Source organism: Pseudorasbora parva, chromosome 25, assembly GCF_024679245.1.
Source record: "Pseudorasbora parva isolate DD20220531a chromosome 25, ASM2467924v1, whole genome shotgun sequence".
In the NCBI taxonomy this organism is placed as follows: Eukaryota; Metazoa; Chordata; class Actinopteri; order Cypriniformes; family Gobionidae; genus Pseudorasbora; species Pseudorasbora parva.
The window spans coordinates 23,604,809-23,623,734 of NC_090196.1; the positions used below are offsets into that span (position 1 = coordinate 23,604,809).

General features: G+C 36.8%; 1 protein-coding gene and 1 long non-coding RNA gene across 2 annotated transcripts in view; one reads left to right on the top strand and one right to left on the bottom strand.

Moving 5' to 3' along the window:
* Nucleotides 1-18,926, bottom strand: part of jph3b (junctophilin 3b) — a 47,789-nt gene that overhangs the window by 19,336 nt on the left and 9,527 nt on the right. The window contains exon 2 of the mRNA XM_067435815.1: nt 14,735-15,539. Within this exon, the coding sequence (XP_067291916.1) occupies nt 14,735-15,539 (805 nt within the window). The remainder of the gene's footprint in view (nt 1-14,734; nt 15,540-18,926) is intronic.
* Nucleotides 15,396-17,712, top strand: LOC137064466 (uncharacterized). The gene is made up of 3 exons (XR_010901547.1): nt 15,396-15,531; nt 17,267-17,446; nt 17,648-17,712. It is a non-coding gene; the product is annotated as an uncharacterized lncRNA (long non-coding RNA).

Below are 18,926 nucleotides of genomic sequence, written 5' to 3' on the forward strand. Positions count from 1 at the left end.
TTGCCTAGGGCGACAATTGTGTTAGGGGCGCGAGCGCACTCTAGTGCCGCCCATTATTTCCCATTAAGCATAGAATCGGAACAAGCGAAATACAACATAATGTTTATTAAACATGATCATCATAGGGCGCCCCCTCAGCCACACGTTTAATTACTTATCAACCTGATTATTTGATTGAATTGATGGTGATTATTGATTATTGGTTCAGGCATTAGGTCAGGCAAGTGCTCATCTTCCGCGTTCATCAAAAATCAGGCGTCTAAACCATAGTCTAAACCCGCGGATGCACAGGGACGGAAAAAGAGAAAGAAAGAAAGGAAGAAAATCGAAAGAAAGCCCAGTATAGAGGTTAGTTTTCTTATCTCAGCCAATAAGTTGTCAAGCAAAATAAATTTACTTAGTGTTATCGATATTATTAACTAATATTAATTTTATTAATATTGTCACTAAGCTATCACTTGGTAGTTTTCTACGTATTACTAAGTATTGCAAACATAACTTCACTGACAATAATCTACAATAACCTACATGGATGTCATTTAAATATCAAAAGTCCAGTTCGTTATAAATATGGATAACGTATGCATGTTAGTTATGAAAAGTACAAATGCTCTCTACATGGGCGTCGGAAGCAAATAAAAAGTGGGGCCTCTCGTTTTTTTTTTATTTTTTTAAATGGAGTAATGATAGATGCCATATTATTTACATTAAACACAAATATGCTGTGGTTTACTTTAAGATTGATTAAGCCAGACAAAATAAAGGAAATAACCAAATTCTCTACAGTGGCGAGGGTGCAGCCGCGCAATGATATTACGCACAGCGCCTGACAAAAGTCTTCAGCACGCTAACTGTGCAAGCAGGTTGTCATTTTGGTTATGTTTATGGAAGTTAGACTATTTTCAGGCGCTGCGTGATATCATTGCACCTTCTGCACCCATGGTACGGCAACAAAGTTCCTTGATTATTACGGAGGAATGAGAATCAAGTTTTAAATAGGAAAAATATAAAAACTCTTTGGTCATTTTTTTGAGCGAGATGCTAACGGTCTAATTCAGATTCAATGATCTATGCTAAGCTATGCTAAAAATGCTACTGCCAGACCCGGAGATCGGGTGCCAAGACTCATATTTTCAAAAATATGAGCAAAATGAGCATATTTTCAAAAATAGCGGTGTGTTCCTTTAAGCAAGGATGCTTTAAAGGTGCTCTGTGTAAGTTTTAGTGGCATCTTGCGGTGAGGTTGTGAAGTGCAACTGTCTACCGCTCACTCTTTCCTTTCGAAGCATATAGATAAGATACGGTGGCCGACACAGGACAAAAATGTTTTTAAAAAATGCTGTTCTTTTGAATTTCAAGAATCCTGAAAAAAAAGAATCATCGTTTCCACAGTGATATTAAGCAGCACGACATTTTCCAACATTGACAATAATTAAAATGTTTCTTGAGCAGCAAATAAGCATATTAGAATGATTTCTGAAGGGTCATGTGACACTGATGCTGAAAATTCAGCTTGGTCATCGCAAGAATAGATTACATTTTGAAATATATTTAGTTTAAAATTGTAATAATATTTTGCAATATTACTGTTTTACTGTGTTTTTGATCAAATAAATGCAGCCTTGGTGAGCATAAAAGTTTTGGTTTGTAGTATATATCTTCAAATAATTTATGAACTTGGCAAACTCATATTTTAATTATTTAATCCTATTATTTATTTATTGAATTGTCAATAATTAGATTGTCAATTAAAACCCCCACAGAATTCCTCTCCATTCCATTCTTCCATTCATTTTCATTATAGTGAGGGGAAAAAAAGTAGCCAGGATGTTTTAAAAAAACAAAAACAAACTGACGCTATGTTCCACTCAAGAAGGTAAATCATATGAATCTGAACCAAAATGTTGAATCAAATGAGTTTTCATTTTAGGGTGTACTATCCCTTTAAACATATATTTAACACTCATCCACGTGTAAACTCTCGCACCCATCTCTGACGCTAACACAGATTCTCACTCTTTTTTTCTTCCGTCCTTCCTCTCATCACTCAGACACGTGCAGGCACCTCCCATCACTTCTTTCACTCGCTATCATACACAGGCAGTTTTTTTTTTCTAAAGCCCTGCCTCTCATTCACATTCTCCTACTCGTGTGACTTTACTAATGATTGGAACACCCTGTCTTCTTTTCTAGGATCACATTCACACATCCACAAACTGCTGTGCAACTAGGCCATCAATTTAAAAAGACGGATCTTCTAGTCAACTTAAAGAGCATTTATAATGGTAAACATTTCGACATGAAAAGAGCTAATAAATGAAAATGTTCACAATGCAAAGCTCTCGCCCCAGTCCACCCAGAGATGATGGTGATTAATTTAGAATTAATGTTAATGATGTCAAAACCACAAGAATATTAACTATATGACCATCCTCGTTAAAGCATCAATGCCAATATAGCCTTAAAATCTGGTTACACAAGTAAAAATCTCATATATTTTCTCTACTGTAAAACAAATTTGTTCAGTTTACTTTATTCAATTGTGCAAACTTGTTGCCTTAATTGCATCAAGTTGTTCTTACTTAAACCATTTAAGTTTTGTCAACTAAATTCTATCTGTGCTCTGAGGAAATGTACTCCCAGAGTGCATTGCGGCATGAAAACATGAATTGCTTTATGTTTGGCTTTATTTTACCATTGTATTTGCTGTCTTTTGTCAGTATAACCCCAATAACAACAGCAAATAGATTATCCAATTAAAAGTTTATGCCAGGAGTGTTAGCAATAAAATGTTATAAACATTTATTATTCTTTTTTTAATCGAATAACTGTGATTTATTTTTATTTTTTTGCATTAATAGGAAGAGATTTACAATAATATGAATGAAGTTCCAAGAGCCCAACCGAACGGAACACTAATCTCCGTAATGGTAAGAGAAAGTGGAGGAAATGAGTGAAAGGTCTATTAAAAATTGCCCCGCCTCAACCTTTTGCCCAACGTTTTTTTTTTTTTATTTGCTTTGGCAAAATGGTACTCAAACCAGTCAATTAATGTTTATTTGGATTTCTAAGTAATGAAAACATAACATGCAAACAGTACAGATTACTAAATTGTTTTAAGTAAGTACGAATTATTGGACATTAAGTACAGTTAACTTAAAAAGTCTTAGTAAGAACAACTGTTGGATTTTAATCATGGACTTGCTTATATGTGATTTCATATATATATATATATATATATATATATATATATTTTTTTTGTATATTGTATGTTTGTATATCTGGTATATGTTTATAGTATTCTTAGTATATTGTTTTTAATTTTTTTCCCATGCTTTTGTTCATGTCTTTTTACTTTTGTGTCCTTTTTTTAAAGTGCTCTGAGAAGTAACGTTTAAAGGCACTATAATATAAAGTTTATTATATTATTATTATTACCTCTGTGATCAAGCAATTATGATATGCTTCTGTAGAAGCGACAAGTCAATATTTTTTTACATTGTGCTTATTGTCAATATCCTGATGAAAAAACACAAGATCCAACCATTATGAAGGCGCTGTCACTTTGGAATCAAGGCCTTTTGACTTAAATGAGACTCACTTCTATGAAGTGTTGTGAATGAGGTAATCAAATCAGTCTATCTACACTCTCAGTTTACTTTTACATTTAGCACATTTCTAAAATATTGTATTTAATAATTTTAGGCAATGACTTATTTCCAAGTGAAAACGGAATATTGAATAGAGGGCAGAGTTTTACTTCAGCGCTCCTTCTCTCTATCGCGCTCATAGCAGACGAACGACTGGAGGGGAATGGTTAAGTATTTTTAAACCTAAGCCGTCAAACTGCCGTCATCTAAGAAGGAACGCAGTTTCCAGACCGGAAGTTACTTTTCAGATTTTGATTAAAGATTACCGCGACAGACTATTTTTTCTTTGTATTAACTTCCACGGATTAATTGTTCACCCTAAGACCTGTAACGTGCTAACCAAGTAAATAGGGTCAATTTTGATTTCATGAGGACTTTAAAAAATGTCCTGGCTCTTCCAAGCTTTATAATGACAGGAGCCCAAAATTTGAAGGACAAAAAAGTGCCTCCACTTTATACTTTTTAAATATGGATATTTTTCTTATACAAAAAACCCATTGATTCACTCCTGAAGGCCTTTTTTAAGGCCCCGGAGCTGTGTGGATTACTTTTATAATGGATGGATGCACTTTTTTGGGACTTTAAATCTTGTTCTCCCATTGATTTTTGTTTGAAAATAATTTAACTTAATAGTTTTGGACAAAATTAAGAATGTTAACCTGATTTAAAAGGAATTAACCTTGTGTAAAAAACTTAAAGGGGGGGTGAAATGCTGTTTCATGCATACTGAGCTTTTTACACAGTTAAAGATTTGGATTCCCATCCTAAACATAGACAAAGTTTCAAAAACTAATGTTGGATGTTTGGTGGAGTATTTCTGTGTTAAAAATACTCCTTCCGGTTTCTCACAAGTTTCGGAGAGTTTTTTTCGAGTATGGGTCGGCTTGACGTTGATAGAGCGGAAGGTCCTTGTATGGGCCGTACGGGCTCTTCTCCCGGTAGGGTGCGCGCGCGCGTGACTAGAGCGAGAGAGGAAATGCACGCCACCCATAAACACTCTCTCAGCTGCAGATCCAGTCGATCCAGGCGCCACGCTCCACTTTATTCCTATGGGTGACATCAAGTGACTTCAACGCTTCAGCACAGCATTCCGGGAAGGCAGCGCTGCATTTGAACCGATTTGAATGCAGAAATGACGGGAAGCTTCACAACATCGCTTCAGTCGCGTCGTGTTGCAAAGTGGATTTCCACAGTCACTGTTGTCAGGACTTCACCAAATCATACCAAAGAAGTGTGTTTTTGACAGAGCGGTCCCAGCGATAAAGGTCCAGGTATCCTGCTTTGGAAGCAGCTGGTGAGTAAAACTGCTTCAATGTCTATGCTGTTGGCTAATGTTGCGTGAGTAAACATCAGTAAACGACACGATTGCGTGCTTCGTCATTCAAATGCGCTAACGGACTCCATTGTTGTTCTATGTATATCGTTACACTAGTCTGATGTGCAAAACCGTTTTGCTTGCTACTGCTAAGGTTTAGTCGCATACAATAGTCCATAAACCGAATCATGTCCTCATAAACTGCGAGTAAACACACACAAATGTTGACAGGCCACTAAATACAGTACATACCACAGAGACGGACGTCCTGCTGTTGCTGTTTCTCCTGTTCAATTTATTTCAGCCTCCGGATCTGATTCTGGATCATATATCTATTAGCTGAGATCGATAGCGATGTGTTTCTCCACGCTTGAGGACGTCACCGCTTTGTGCGCTCGTCATTCTTTAGCTCCACCCACACGATACGCCTCCAGGCGCTCGGTTTTTTCCGGAAAGACTCGGTACAGCCTATATTTCTTTTATAAATATAATAAAACTAAAGACTTTTCGGCGATATGAAGGATGCAATACTACTCTATAGGTACTCAAGATTGACATGAGATTGACTGAAACTGAGTGTTTCACCCCCCCTTTAAGATTACTGAAATAAACAAGGTTAATTAAATGCAACATAACGCAGTTAGTTGGAAACTGTTACTTAAAAAATAAAGTAAATCTAATAATTTTTTGGTGTGCATGTTTATAAAAGCTACTTAAATGTCCTAATTGAACTAAGACCTAATCCTGGCTTTAGTCAGAGATTGTATATGTTAGTGTTTATTTAGTTTCTTACATTATTAAGAACGATTTATACAATGAGAAGTTGATTTGTTCATAATGACTTCCGATTACCATTGTTTTTTTTATTGATTACCATTGATTACCATTCAAGTTTTTGTTGATTCTATTACATAATTCGAAAAGATTCATAAGATTAGTTCATTTGTTCATATTGACTTATAGTCAATGATCTTATGTCAGCAGTTTTGTTGACTCTGTTACTTGAAAGGATTCATAGGATAAGTGTTCATTTGCTCAGTTAATTTGTTTATATGTTATATTGCAATGATTTAGAGCGGATTGGATTAATTTAAGGTTTAAATCATTTGTGGATTTGATTTCCAGTATGTTAAGAAAATCAATGGGAAAAACACCAGAACCAGAGCTTCTGAAAAAGTGGGTGGTCACCTTATAATGATACATTTGTAACAAAGTCCAGAGATGGACGTCTGTGATAACAGAGCACTAATCTCTATGGATGACCCAAATAAGACGCCCTGTGACCACCAGAACAAAGCTTTAAGTTGCAGATGAGTCACGGTTGCTTCCGGTGTTAGTGCCTCAGCGCAGGTCTACTGTAGTCAATACTTTGACCATGCTGACCCTAGCGAGCTAATCAGATTAACTCTTATATGATATTCTCAGTTGTTTAGATCTCCATTAGTCTCCTGTATCCTATTTGTGTATTGTGTCTGCGTACATTTGTCCGGAAGTGTTGGACTTAAGGATTTGTATATTTTGGAATTGTATGGCAAATCTCCATGGACCTGTTCAAGTAGACTACGCTCTTTAAATGTATAAAAGTGTTGTTTAAAAGGGACATGTCATTAGAAATCAAGTTTTTTTGTAATCTTTTGGACTAAAAGAATCAATGTACTTCTACAAAAGATCATAGTTGCAAAAATGGTTCTACTCTAACAGCAGATATCCGGCCTAAAACGACAATGACGTCTATTCAGTGTTAAGAAACCCACAGTAAGCTCAGCAAAGCTCTGTTTCTCATTTCACAAAGAGGGAATTTACACAGAAAGAAGAAAAAAAAAAACTAAAAACAGCCTATTTGTAGGGTCAAAGAGAGGGTGGGAAAATTGGCAAGAAAAGCTTAATCATGACTGTTTTTGCTTGATTTTAAATGGATCTTATGTGAAAAAAAGCATATAAAAATACACGCATGACTCCTTGCTTTGGACAAATGATGGTTTGATAGGGTTTTTGAGAATAACAATGTATTCAAGTAAGCTTAATGGTTGAGAATCCATTAGCAATCCTTCCTTCTCAAACTATTACTCCCTTTAGAGCAATTAGGCTTTCCTCGAAATGATCTTTTCTTGTTTACTTCTCCTTAGGTCACAGCAAACCCTGAGGAATGATCCATTTGGGGGAAAGTTTTTCAGGTACGGTTAAAAATATAGAATCCACCATGTCCATTAACAAATACAACTGTACAAGTTTAATATGAATGCCTTTTTTGTCAGCAGTTTGTAAATATTAGCTTTTTGTCTGTCGTCCCCCCCCCCCCCCCCCCCAAAAAAAAAGTGCTGACAGAAAAGCATGAATTCCGCATGTAATTGTCACACAATCATGTGACTTTTTATTCAATTATTTTTTTACATTTCGCATGTTACCTTACATGGTTTCAGATGTGTATATTTCAAGCTTTAAATGTTTTCATGCCGATATGTTTTAATAATATATTATTTTAATAATATACACTGCTGTCCAAATGTTTGGGATCTGTACATTTTTAAATCTTTTGCTTCCAAGGCTGCATTAATTTGATTAAAAATACAAAACAAACAGTAATATTGTGAAATATTATTACAATTTGTTTTCTATTTTAATATATTTTAAAATGTATTTATTTTTTGTGCTGCAAAGCTGAAATTTCAGCATCATTTCTCCAGTCTTCCATGTCACATGATCCTTAAGAAATCTGATTTGCTGCTCAAGAAACATTTCTGATTATTATCAATGTTGAAAAGCTGTTTTTTTCAGGATTCTTTGATGAATAGAAAGTTCGAAAGAACAGCATTTATTTGAAATAGATTGTTTTTTAATATTATAAATGTCTTTACTGTTTCTTTTGATCTTTTTAATTCATCCTTTCTGAATAAAAGTATTAATTTTTTTGACTTATTGTGAAGTATTATTTCACAATATTACTATTTGTTTTGTATTTTTAATCAAATAAATGCAGCCTTGGTAAGCAAAAGATTATTAATATATTAATAACATATTAATGTTAATAATAAATATTTCTTGAGCAGCAAATCATCATATTAGAATGATTTCTGAAGGATCAGTTATTTTAACTTGTAATATGTAGTTATTGGTTAGCTAAATAGCTGTTTGTCTATTATCTTGCACAACAAGGTCTTGATTTCAGTGGAAAAGGATTTTGATTTTTTTTTTTTTACATTTTGAATAACATGAACCAATAATTCATTTATAATAAAAAAGGAGCATGCGTTAAGAAATAATGGGGTCAATGTTTAGTTCATGTCAGTGTTTTTATTGTTAACTAAATCTAAAACAATTTAAAATAATTTTTGTTTAAAAAAAACTGTAAAGTAAAATATACACAAAAAACTAACTTTAAAAACGCAAAAGCTAGAAATGTTACTGTGGCAACAAAATGCAATAAAAAAAGTATGCTGTTGAAGTACTAAACTTACTAAATTATTAAATATAAATATAAAAATAATAAAAGTAATGAATGTGCATAACAAAATGACAAAACATCTAATTCAAAATATTAATTAATGCTATAAGATTATAAAAGTAAAAATAAAATAACACTGGGTCATTTCCAATTTAACATGTTAAATGTTTTTTTCTCAGTTTGCAAATGAGGTAATATTAAATACTTTTTGAGCCTGAAAAATGTCTAAGTCATTTAATGGTTTATGTTACATTTCTACTTGCTGCTAGAGTGCTGTGTGTAAATGTGTGTTGGCAGGGGCAGTGCTAAGCTGTAGTGATAGCATTGCTGAGAATATAATGAGGTCAGTGGGATTTGTGGGGTGAGTGACGCTCTTAATATAACACATGCATACCTATGCACGTTTGTATATACGCAAACATATGTAAGTGCCGTCAATGGGCTGGCGCAAGCATATAAACGCACATATGTGCTTACACACACGTTTCCTATAATGTATGTGCAGGTCACATGGATGCACAGACACAACGCGTGTTCATAATGTGTGAGGCATCAAGCTGCTGTGTGTTTGTGAGGGGTTGGGAGTGTTTGAAATGGAGAGAGATTAAAAAAATAGGCAAGCTGGCTAAGTTCCAACTCTGCCTGCCTGGTCTATATCCGGCAAGTCTCCAGCACTCTTGGCATAATGCGGAAATCTTTGATTCTCTGTGTTACTCTCGTTTTCTCCTGGTTTCTCTCGTTCTAGGTCTCCTTTTTCTTCTGCTGACCTATGAGTCACCTAAACAACCCGATTCCCATCCAGGGGCGCGCAGCCTACTCCACAGTGTTCTTGGAAAGATTTTAATTTAGCTTTTTTTGCCTAAAAAGATTTGACTTAAAGTGACATTTCTCATAGAAAAGAAAAATCTGTCATTAATTACCTATCCTCATGTCATTCTAAACTGGTATTTCTTTAGTGCACTGTAAAAAAAATATTGTTGGTTTAACTTAAAAAGTAAGTAACCTGGTTGCCTTACAATTTTGATTTTATTGAAATTAAAAATTTGAGTTGATACAATGAAATAAATTGGTTTAATAAATAGAAACTCAAAATATTATTGTATCTGAACCACATAAAAAATTTGATAAATTATTAAAATAGCACAATTTGGCATGTTTCACTACGTCATCACAAATAAAACACAATTACCTATGCTTCTTTAAAAAAAAATTAAATCTTTTAATAATATTTGAATAAAGGTTGTTGATTCTCAAAAATGTTCTTTGTATTAACTCACATTTATAATTTCAATGAACTCAAAATTCTAAGGCAACCAGGTGACTTTTTTTTAAAATATGTTTTTACAGTGTGGAACACACACAAAAAATTATTATTATATTAAAAATTAAATATTATATTTTTAAAATATTTTGTAAATGGGGAACACAAAATCACCATAAAAGTATTAAACGTGGTCCGCGTATACTATACTACTACATAGTAGACACTTTAGATTAGGATCCAATTCTCACTTTTAACTAACTAACTATGACTTTTGCGTTAATAAACTCCATTAATGCATATTAATATTAAAGTATACTAATAAATAAAACAAAAGTTATACTAATAAACAGCCAATGTCCTAGTAATATTCATGCTAATAAGCAACTAGTTAGAATTGGACCCTAAACTAAAGTGTTACCATTTATTCATATTTTGAATTGCCTCCTGGTTTTATATTTTCTGTTTTCATTTTAATTTTAGTTTACATTTGATTGATTTTATGTGCTTTTATTATTTTTATTAGTTCTGTGTAGCTTAATTTTTATTTTACTTTTAGTACTTTTACTTCAACTTATTTTATTTCAGTTAGTTTCTAATGCAGCTATGTAAATGTTAAAGTTTTTCATCTAATATTAAAATTATATTTTATTTCAGCTTTAGTTTATAACATTGTGAGTTATAAAGGGCCCTATCTATTTTAATAATTCTGAGCGCATGTTCTGAAGCACTGTGCAGGTGCACTTAGGGCATTGTCCGAATCCACTTTTGCTAGTTTAACGGCGGAAAAAATGGTCGGTGCATCCAAAAGGGTTGCACCTAGTCTGTCAATGAGTAATGGGTGTGTTTTGGGCGTAACATGCAATGAACCAATCAGAGTCTCATCTCCCATTCCCTTTAAAAGCCAGCTGTGCTCGCACCACGGTGGTTCGCTATTTACATGTCGCAATATGCAAGCAGAACGACTGAACAAGAGACCAGAGAGGAATTATTTTATTTTTAATATTTAAAAATGTTTGTGCCCTGTGTGTGTAACAAGCAGAGTGTACGCATGTTGTGAACCCCCCTATAGGCGCATATTACTAACGCGCCCTTTAAATAACACAAAACATACTGCGTTGGTCAATTTGTTGGTCAATGGCGCAGTCTATATCAGTTGCCTCAAAATAGCAACCCGCCAACAATACGCCTGAACACACCTCGCTTTCAGACCAGCATGGCCATGGGCGAACAGATGTGCATGAGTGTGTTCGCTATTTTAACAACGTGGCGCTGGATGTGAAAATGATTTAGAATTTTCATTGCGAGAGTATGATAGGTAGCCTAGAAATCTAGATGCGCCCTAGCGGCAGCAAATCTAATCTGCCGCGAGTGTCGTCTAGCAACTCTCAATACCCTTCTGAGCTGTAAACGGCAAACTCTCATAGGGCCAATCACATCGTGTATAGAGTCGGTGGGAGGGGCTTAACATAATGACGGCAGAGTTGCGCTTGCATGCTTCTAGCTTTCTTTTACTGTCTATGGCTTCTAGTAAACACAGAAACTGGCGAACGGCGGTCTTTCGAATCAGCTTTGACTGCGACTCTGGAAGACTTGGAGTTTAGCTTTTCTCTGAGAAAAGAACAAAGAACGGCACTGAAGTCATTCTTAAGAAGGGAAGATGTGTTCGGAGTTTAGCCGACTGGATACGGCGAAAGTTTAATATTTCAACAAGCTCTGCTTCAAATTCGTTGCTCTGGTTGGTTGTAGTGCTATCCTATCGCGTGCAGAGGGAGTTTATAAGACAACCGTTTATCCCGCCCCTCTGATTGAGCTGTCAATGGTGAGTTTCCAGACCAAACATCTTGATGTGGGTCTGGCTTGTCAGGCTATATGATAGGGCCTATAAACTCTCAATTCTTTTTTGTGAGTTTATAAAATGCTAGTAAAAACATTTGTTGTTGTTGAAAAAGTCAGCGTTCTGAGATAGAGTCACAATCAGCTATTAAATTTGTTTATTCTGTGGTGAAAACATGCTGTTTCGGATTACCAATTCCTTCAATATTAGTGTTACCAGAAAGTTAAAAAAATTAATTACAGTAATTCATCTTTCTCCCCTTTTAAAGGAAATTCAGTGTAATGTCAGTTCATTGGAACACATTTCCATTTTGGTAATGGTAATGGAGCGTTTGTTCCGACTGTAGTGCTAAGACAACAAAGGTTGGAAAACACTTCTTTGGACAACATCAACAAACAGACATGGCAGACAACAAGGTGAAGAATGCTTCCATTTTTCAATTAGCATTCAATATTCAACCCAACTGTATACGGTTAATAAACACAGACACACACTCAGACACGCCTTAACAACGTCAGGCAATTTATGACTGTGGCATTCCACATGTCCATGTTATTGATTGTGCCACTGTTGCTCTGCATCAATAAAGACATCAGTCAGTCTGCTGATACACCCAGAATCTACATGACTCTCATTAACTGAATCCAGACTTATGTATTCTCTCTCCGTGCTGACACAGACACAAATCATTCACGTTTCCTTAGCAACCACACCACATAGCGGCACCAGCAAGGCCTATTTAACAGGTCCCAAGCAACCGCTAGGAATATGGCCTTCGTTTGGATGCTGTGTAAAGAAAGCGATAGGATACATGTTGTAGAACGATACACTAATGTCAATAAGCACTTGTGTAGTCCAAGCAGATTTTTGTTTGCGTGTGCGTGCTAGTGCTAAGAGACACGCCGTGCACTTTAAGACTCCATTAATTCAGGAAGAGTTTTAGTCACTAATAGTCCATGTTTGTTAACTCTGAAGCCATATTTTTGCTAGCGTACTACAAAAATGAGCTTTCATGTTTACAGTATTTCGCCCAAAATATTTCACCCCACGAGCCGTCCCGGTGCCACACATAGAAAAGATCTACCTAATGGCTGCATTCTAAGCGATGAGGGTGTCCCGCAGAACATTTTGAACCAATTCAACCCGAGGTTCGAATCCGCCTTTTGCCGAATCCCTCCCTTTTCCCATCACATATCAGATCGGAAAGGCATATATTTTTTAATAAAAATTAAGAAAATAATCAAAAAGTTGAAATAATAATCAAGTGTTTATCAGTTAGGGATATGTGAACAGATGCGCGGAATTAGAGACGGTAAAAGTGAGAGTTGGTCCAATATCATTGGTCATAAAAAGTGTGTGGGTCTTGTCCAAGCGGCAGCCTCCCCCAGTTTCTGTTGAAGCCAATACGGAAGTAACTTAAATTTTAAACTGCAATTCCTTGACTGGCCACTAGGGGCAGGCTCCAGAAGGGAGCAGAATCTCATTGAGCTCCATGTTAAAATGCCCAACTTCACAGCAGGAAAAAACATGTTTACAGCCTGGTAAAAATTACCAAATTACCATTAGTCTATACGGCTAATTTTGACAACTGTGAGGGGGGTGAATTTTTTTAGAACTCATTTGTTTACATTATATAAAGCCTTAAAGTTCTGCATAATTAAGGGTGTGGCCACTTTGAGTGACTGGTGGATAGCCATTTATCTGCTGTGTTAGTCATCGCGTCACCTCAACTCCGCCCACGTCCCGCCTCTCTGCCCATTTTATCTGGGAGTGACTCGCGATGACGCATTGCCAAGATGGCGATGGCCAGCTCGTCTCTACTTTACGCTTTAGTCTATGGTCTTGTCCCACCCACATACTGCTACGCCACTTCCAACACCAATGGGTTAGGGTGTATGGTAGATTTAGGGGTTAGAATTGGTTGTAGCATAGCGTTGTATGAAATCAACACTGTGATTGACGTGACCAATTAAATCTTTAGCATCGGCTGCTGGGGGGAGTTTGCGCTGATCTTGATTGGGGGAAAAAATCTTGCATGCGTGTCATGTGCCTGTCTGTCAATGGGAGGAAGCCACACCTTATTTTTGAGTTCCCACCCCCATTTGGAGATCTCCAGGCTGCAGCTATACCCTTTTCAAGTACTTGGTAGTCAGTCGGTAATAAAGGACAACTCCGGTGAAAAATGAACCTAGAGGTAATTAACACATGGTTACCAAGTAGATTGTTCTCTGGGATGCGTTTTCATGGAAATCGAATGTAAAGAGTTTTATCTCTAAAAACAGATTAGCTTATAATGCTGTGTATGGGGCATAGAATAAGTACAATTAAATCGCTAGTTAATACCACTAACAAGGCCCAAAATAGCCTCACATTAACACGGTAGCATAATGAGGGTCCCTACATGCAAACCGAAGCATTGAGAACTTTGTAAGTGTACAAACAGTTTAATAAGAAGATACTTTATAAAGACAGTAAATTACACGTTTACAGACAGGCGCCATCTTGGAAAACATTCTCGACCAGTCGAGCGACGAACGCTGTGCTGATGAACTGTGACTTGGAATCTCATATGGGACACCTTCTTCCCTTGTAGTTAGTCAACCATATATTTTAATAAACAGATATAATTCATGCATTTCCATGTAATTAGATTTCACAAACTTAATTCATATCAATCAACTTACTTAGCACAGTGTTCGTGGCTCGACTGGCCGAGACTGTTTTCCAAGATGGCGCCTGTCTGTAAACGCATAATGTACTGTCTTTATAAAGTATATTTTTATTAAACTGTTTGTACACTTACTTACATGCTTCGGTTTGCATGTAGGGACCCTCATTATGCTACTGTGTTAGTGTGAGGCTATTTTGAGCCTTGTTAGTGGTTTAAACTAGCAATTTAATTTTACTTATTCTATGCCCCATACACAACGCATCCCAGAGAACGATTTACTCGGTAACCATGTGTCAATTACCCCAGGTTCATTTTTTTACTGGTGTTGTCCTTTAAGAGGGAAGGAAATTCTTATTACAAAGCATCTGATTGGACAAAAATCTTGTCAAGTTGGTCATTGAACCATTTAGGAGCCAGTCTATAAAAATAGTTTAATACATTATTTTCACCCAAAAATAAGTATATTGCTTTGAGTATGTATGTTAACATTAGTTAGTCAAGTGCTTTTTTAGGACAAGCAGCAAGCAAAGATATTCAACGCGAGACCCTGCGTCTTACCTTGAGAGCGCAATTTCTGCCTTCTGCTTTGCAATGTCAGCGGCCTTGTCTGCCGCTTCAACCGCTCTGTCCACTTTCTCGCGGATCTTGCTGGCACGTAGCGGGATGAGGTTCTTGCGTTTGCCACTGACAAGCATGTTCTGTTTGTATTTGCCCTCCTCTTTGGTGCCGTCGGGAAAGGTGGTGCATCCGTAGCCGTGCCTTTTGTTGCCCAACCACTCGCCCTGGTAGTGCAGTCCGTCCGAACGCCGGCTCACCCCGCAGCCCGTCCTCTTGTCGTTTTTCCATTCGCCGGAGTAACTTTCGGTGGTGGTGGCATCAACGTCGTCCTCGCCCACTGGCAGCTCGCCCTCCCCTTCCCCGAGGCTGATGGTTGAGTTGATGTCGGATGCAGCGGAGCTCACCGTACTCATTCCGGCCTCACTGCGGAAGGAACTCTGCTTGCTCCGCTGGCTGGCTAATGAGCTCTTGGATTCGGATTTTCGCAGCTTGAGGCCACTCAGGAGTGAGCGACGGAACAGGCCCTTCTTTTTGTTCTTCAGCAGCTCTGCCTCACTATGGGCCGTCAGAACGAAACCTCCACGGGACACGGCCGGGCTGCTTGCCGATAGGCCGCCGCCCCCCACGCCAGCCACAGTCGCCCGATCGCCAGTCAGCAGAGCTGTGCCATTGCTGTGCTCGGAGCGCAGAGAGTTTATGGAGGTACGCAGAGGTGAACGAATGACGGCCGCCATGCCGTACGGAACGCTCTGCCGTACACCATATCCGTGTCGCATTCCGCCCACCCACTGGCCCTGGTATGTACCTGCACGGAAAGAGAGAAGATAACTGTATAAATGTATGCAATGAATTAACAATTTAATTCAGAATGAGATAGCTGTCTGTAGCAAGATTTTGCAAAACTGCAGCAGATGCGAAACCCAGGGTTCCCCTGCTGAGTCTGCTGCCCTTAGGTTTCTCCAGTTTGGAGAGTTGCCTCATGTTTTCAGCTCTGATAGTCTTCACAATTGCCCTGTGACTATGCTGAGAATAGCATCGTATGAAGAAAATAGACTGAAAAGGCAACAGTGGTAATGAAGGATGAATTATGTCTTCTCTGATGGTTTCAGTTGACTAGAAAAAGCTTCTAAACAGCTAGTTGCACAATAGTGTCACACTTTTGTCAAACTCAACCATTCAACCTTGTTACCCTTTTAATATTCAAAATTGTATTTATTTTTGTTTTATATATTTTGGTCACACTTTAGTTTAGGGTCCAATTTTAACTAACTAGGACTTTTGCCTCAAATGCCTAATCACTGCTTATTAATATTTAATAAAGTAGTTGTTAAGTTTAGGTATTGGGGTAGGATTAAGGGATGTAGAATATGGTCATGCTGAATAAGGCTTTAATATGTGCTTTATAAGTACTAATAGACAACCAATATACTAGTAATAGTCATGCTAAAGCAACTAGTTAATAGTGAGAATTGGACCTAATTGGACCTAAATTAAAGTTTTACCTATATTTTATATATGTTGTCTTAATGCTAGAACATTAAAAAACCATAAACATTATTTATTGCCATATATTTAGACAATTCACATGTCTACATTTTCTGGATGTTAAGCACCTTCACTGACCATTTGTTGAAAAAAAAAAATTGTATTCATTGAATGTTTCAAAAATATGCCTATTGTAACTTATACTGCTGATAACAATTAAAGGTTTTGTGGAATTGTCACCTACTGGAGACCTTATCGCAGTTTGTCCTGACAAATAGTAATTTTGAACGTGACTCAAGCAACAATTTAGCCACAGGCACTGCCATTTCACCTGCGTTGGTGCTATAAACTCACATATGGACTACTTTGATGATGTTTTTATTACCTTTCTGGAAAGGGACAGTATACCATACATACATTCAATGGAGGAAAAGAAAGCTCTCAGATGAAATATAAAATATCCTAAACTGTGTTCCAAAGAAGAACGGAGGTCTTATGGGTGTCAGACGACATTAGGGTTAGTAATTATTGACAGAATTTTCATTTTTGGAAGACCTATCCTTTAATAGCGAGAATTGAACCCTAAAATAAAGTGTTACCAACAAAATATGTTGATCCAGGAACACTTACTTGGCAAAGTCACTGCGACTGAGATGATACTGCAATTCACATCTCTGTAATATATTTGTGCCTTTTGAGAAACTCAATACAGTTGGGTGAGGATTTTAGTGCATGTTACTTTAGGCACAAACAGTAATAATCCTTGTAAACTCAATAAAATGCTTCTCTCATTGCTTTTGTGCCACGCAATAAGGGTGAATAACAACTTAATGAAAAAAGAATGAAATGTAGCAGGGCAGTGCATAAAAATTACTTGTAAAAGGTACTTCATACTAGCAAATACACGTTTAAATAGAGTCCAAGTATTGTATACCCCCGGAAGAGTTAGACCAAAAAGTTCATTGGATTTTTAAGAATGTGGATCATAAATGCTTCTACTTTTAACACATATAATACTGCACATATAAATTGTCGCATTTCATCTAGGGCACCGATGCACGCCATGATTACACTTGTACCGTCATCAGCATGACCAACCTCATCATGGCGACAGTGGAAGAGCGTTTTTGGCAGCCATGATCTCCAGACCTGGCTCCATTACTTCATTTATTGTGATGGTGCCCCAGAGGACCAAGTGTTCATCTCATCGATCTTAATCTCCATGAGGTATCACAATGTCCATCAATTTAGCTGCCAGCAGTGTTATTTATTGGTGAATGTGCCAACAAAATAATGGAATGTTGCTTCCTGTAAAATTTCCTTTATGGCGCTGGCAGCCTGATCTTTCTGTCAGGAGTCTTGATGGATCACCATCTTGGAAATGTCATTAAGTGACATGGGTAACCAATAACAGTAATGTCCTCGCAGGTGATAAGAACAGCGCTGATGGGTCTTAATCTGAAAATGCTGTCATTGGAGGAAGAAAAAGAGCATTTCAATTCCTACAGTTGTTTCAGTACTGGTGCTTAATTCATTGCAACTATTGCCGGATATCAATAGGGGAGAGTGGGGGTAAGATGAGACATGTTTTACTTAGGTGATACTCAAGATAAAAGGAAGTACATTGAAAGTATATCTAAAGTAATTTCCAGATGTTCCCTGTAATTTTAAGTGATTAGAATACATCTATGACAAAGAGTTCTAAAAATGTGGCTTCTTATAAAAAAACAAAAAGTGTTCATGTGGCTCAATTTACCTCAGGTTAGGGGTAAGTTGATCCTGGCCTGTGGGTAAGTTGCACCATCTGGGTGTAAACGGACCATATGCCCATAATTAAATCTGAATCAAACCCAGGTGAAATTGTAAAAATAATTTAAACAAAAAACATCTTTAATAATCAAATTACCTTTTACAAATAGTCATATTTCTTTTCTCAAAACAAAATGTTTTTTTTTTTAAAGAAAATTATTAACTAAACCAGTTGTGTGACATTACATTGAAATGACACCAGTTTATACTTCAGAGATGTAACTTACCTACAGTGCCTTTTGGTGGGGTAAGTCAAAACGCTGGCTCAATTTACCCCACATCATTTGGCTCACTTTGCCCCAAAGCTGCCATTTTGGACAAAACTAGCTAGTTACCAATTCAGGCTATTATTTAGCTAAATGATTTGCATGGTTTTATACATTGCTAAATCACCAATATGGATCGTAAATATTTTATACCTGGACAAATTTTACTTTGACAAGCCAAAAACCGTTTAAAAAGTATGAGCTCATGTGCTTCGCCTTTTCACAGTCTGGCAGAAATTATGGGTGGTTCAAAAATATATGGTCACATGACAATAAAAGTGTACAGTTGCCACGATAAAGGGGGTGGGCCAATCTGGCTCTGCTTACCCCACTCCCCATCTGCTGATAAAAGCCCCAAAACAAAGATAATTTAGGATATATATTTCTTCTTCATATCAGCTAAACACTGTGTTTTTAAGAAACTATGTCATGGCCTTACACTGTAAGAGAATAAGCTCTGGAACTGTCATGCTCTTAAAGTGAAAAAGTGGTTTGTATAAATTATTATATTTAAAAGTGTTTGAATGTATTTAAAAAGAGTGTCCATATAAAAATGCAGTTTTTGTTCTCCACAGAATAAAGTTGTGGGATTTCTGAACAATGTGAGGGAGACCATTTCCGGGTGAACTATC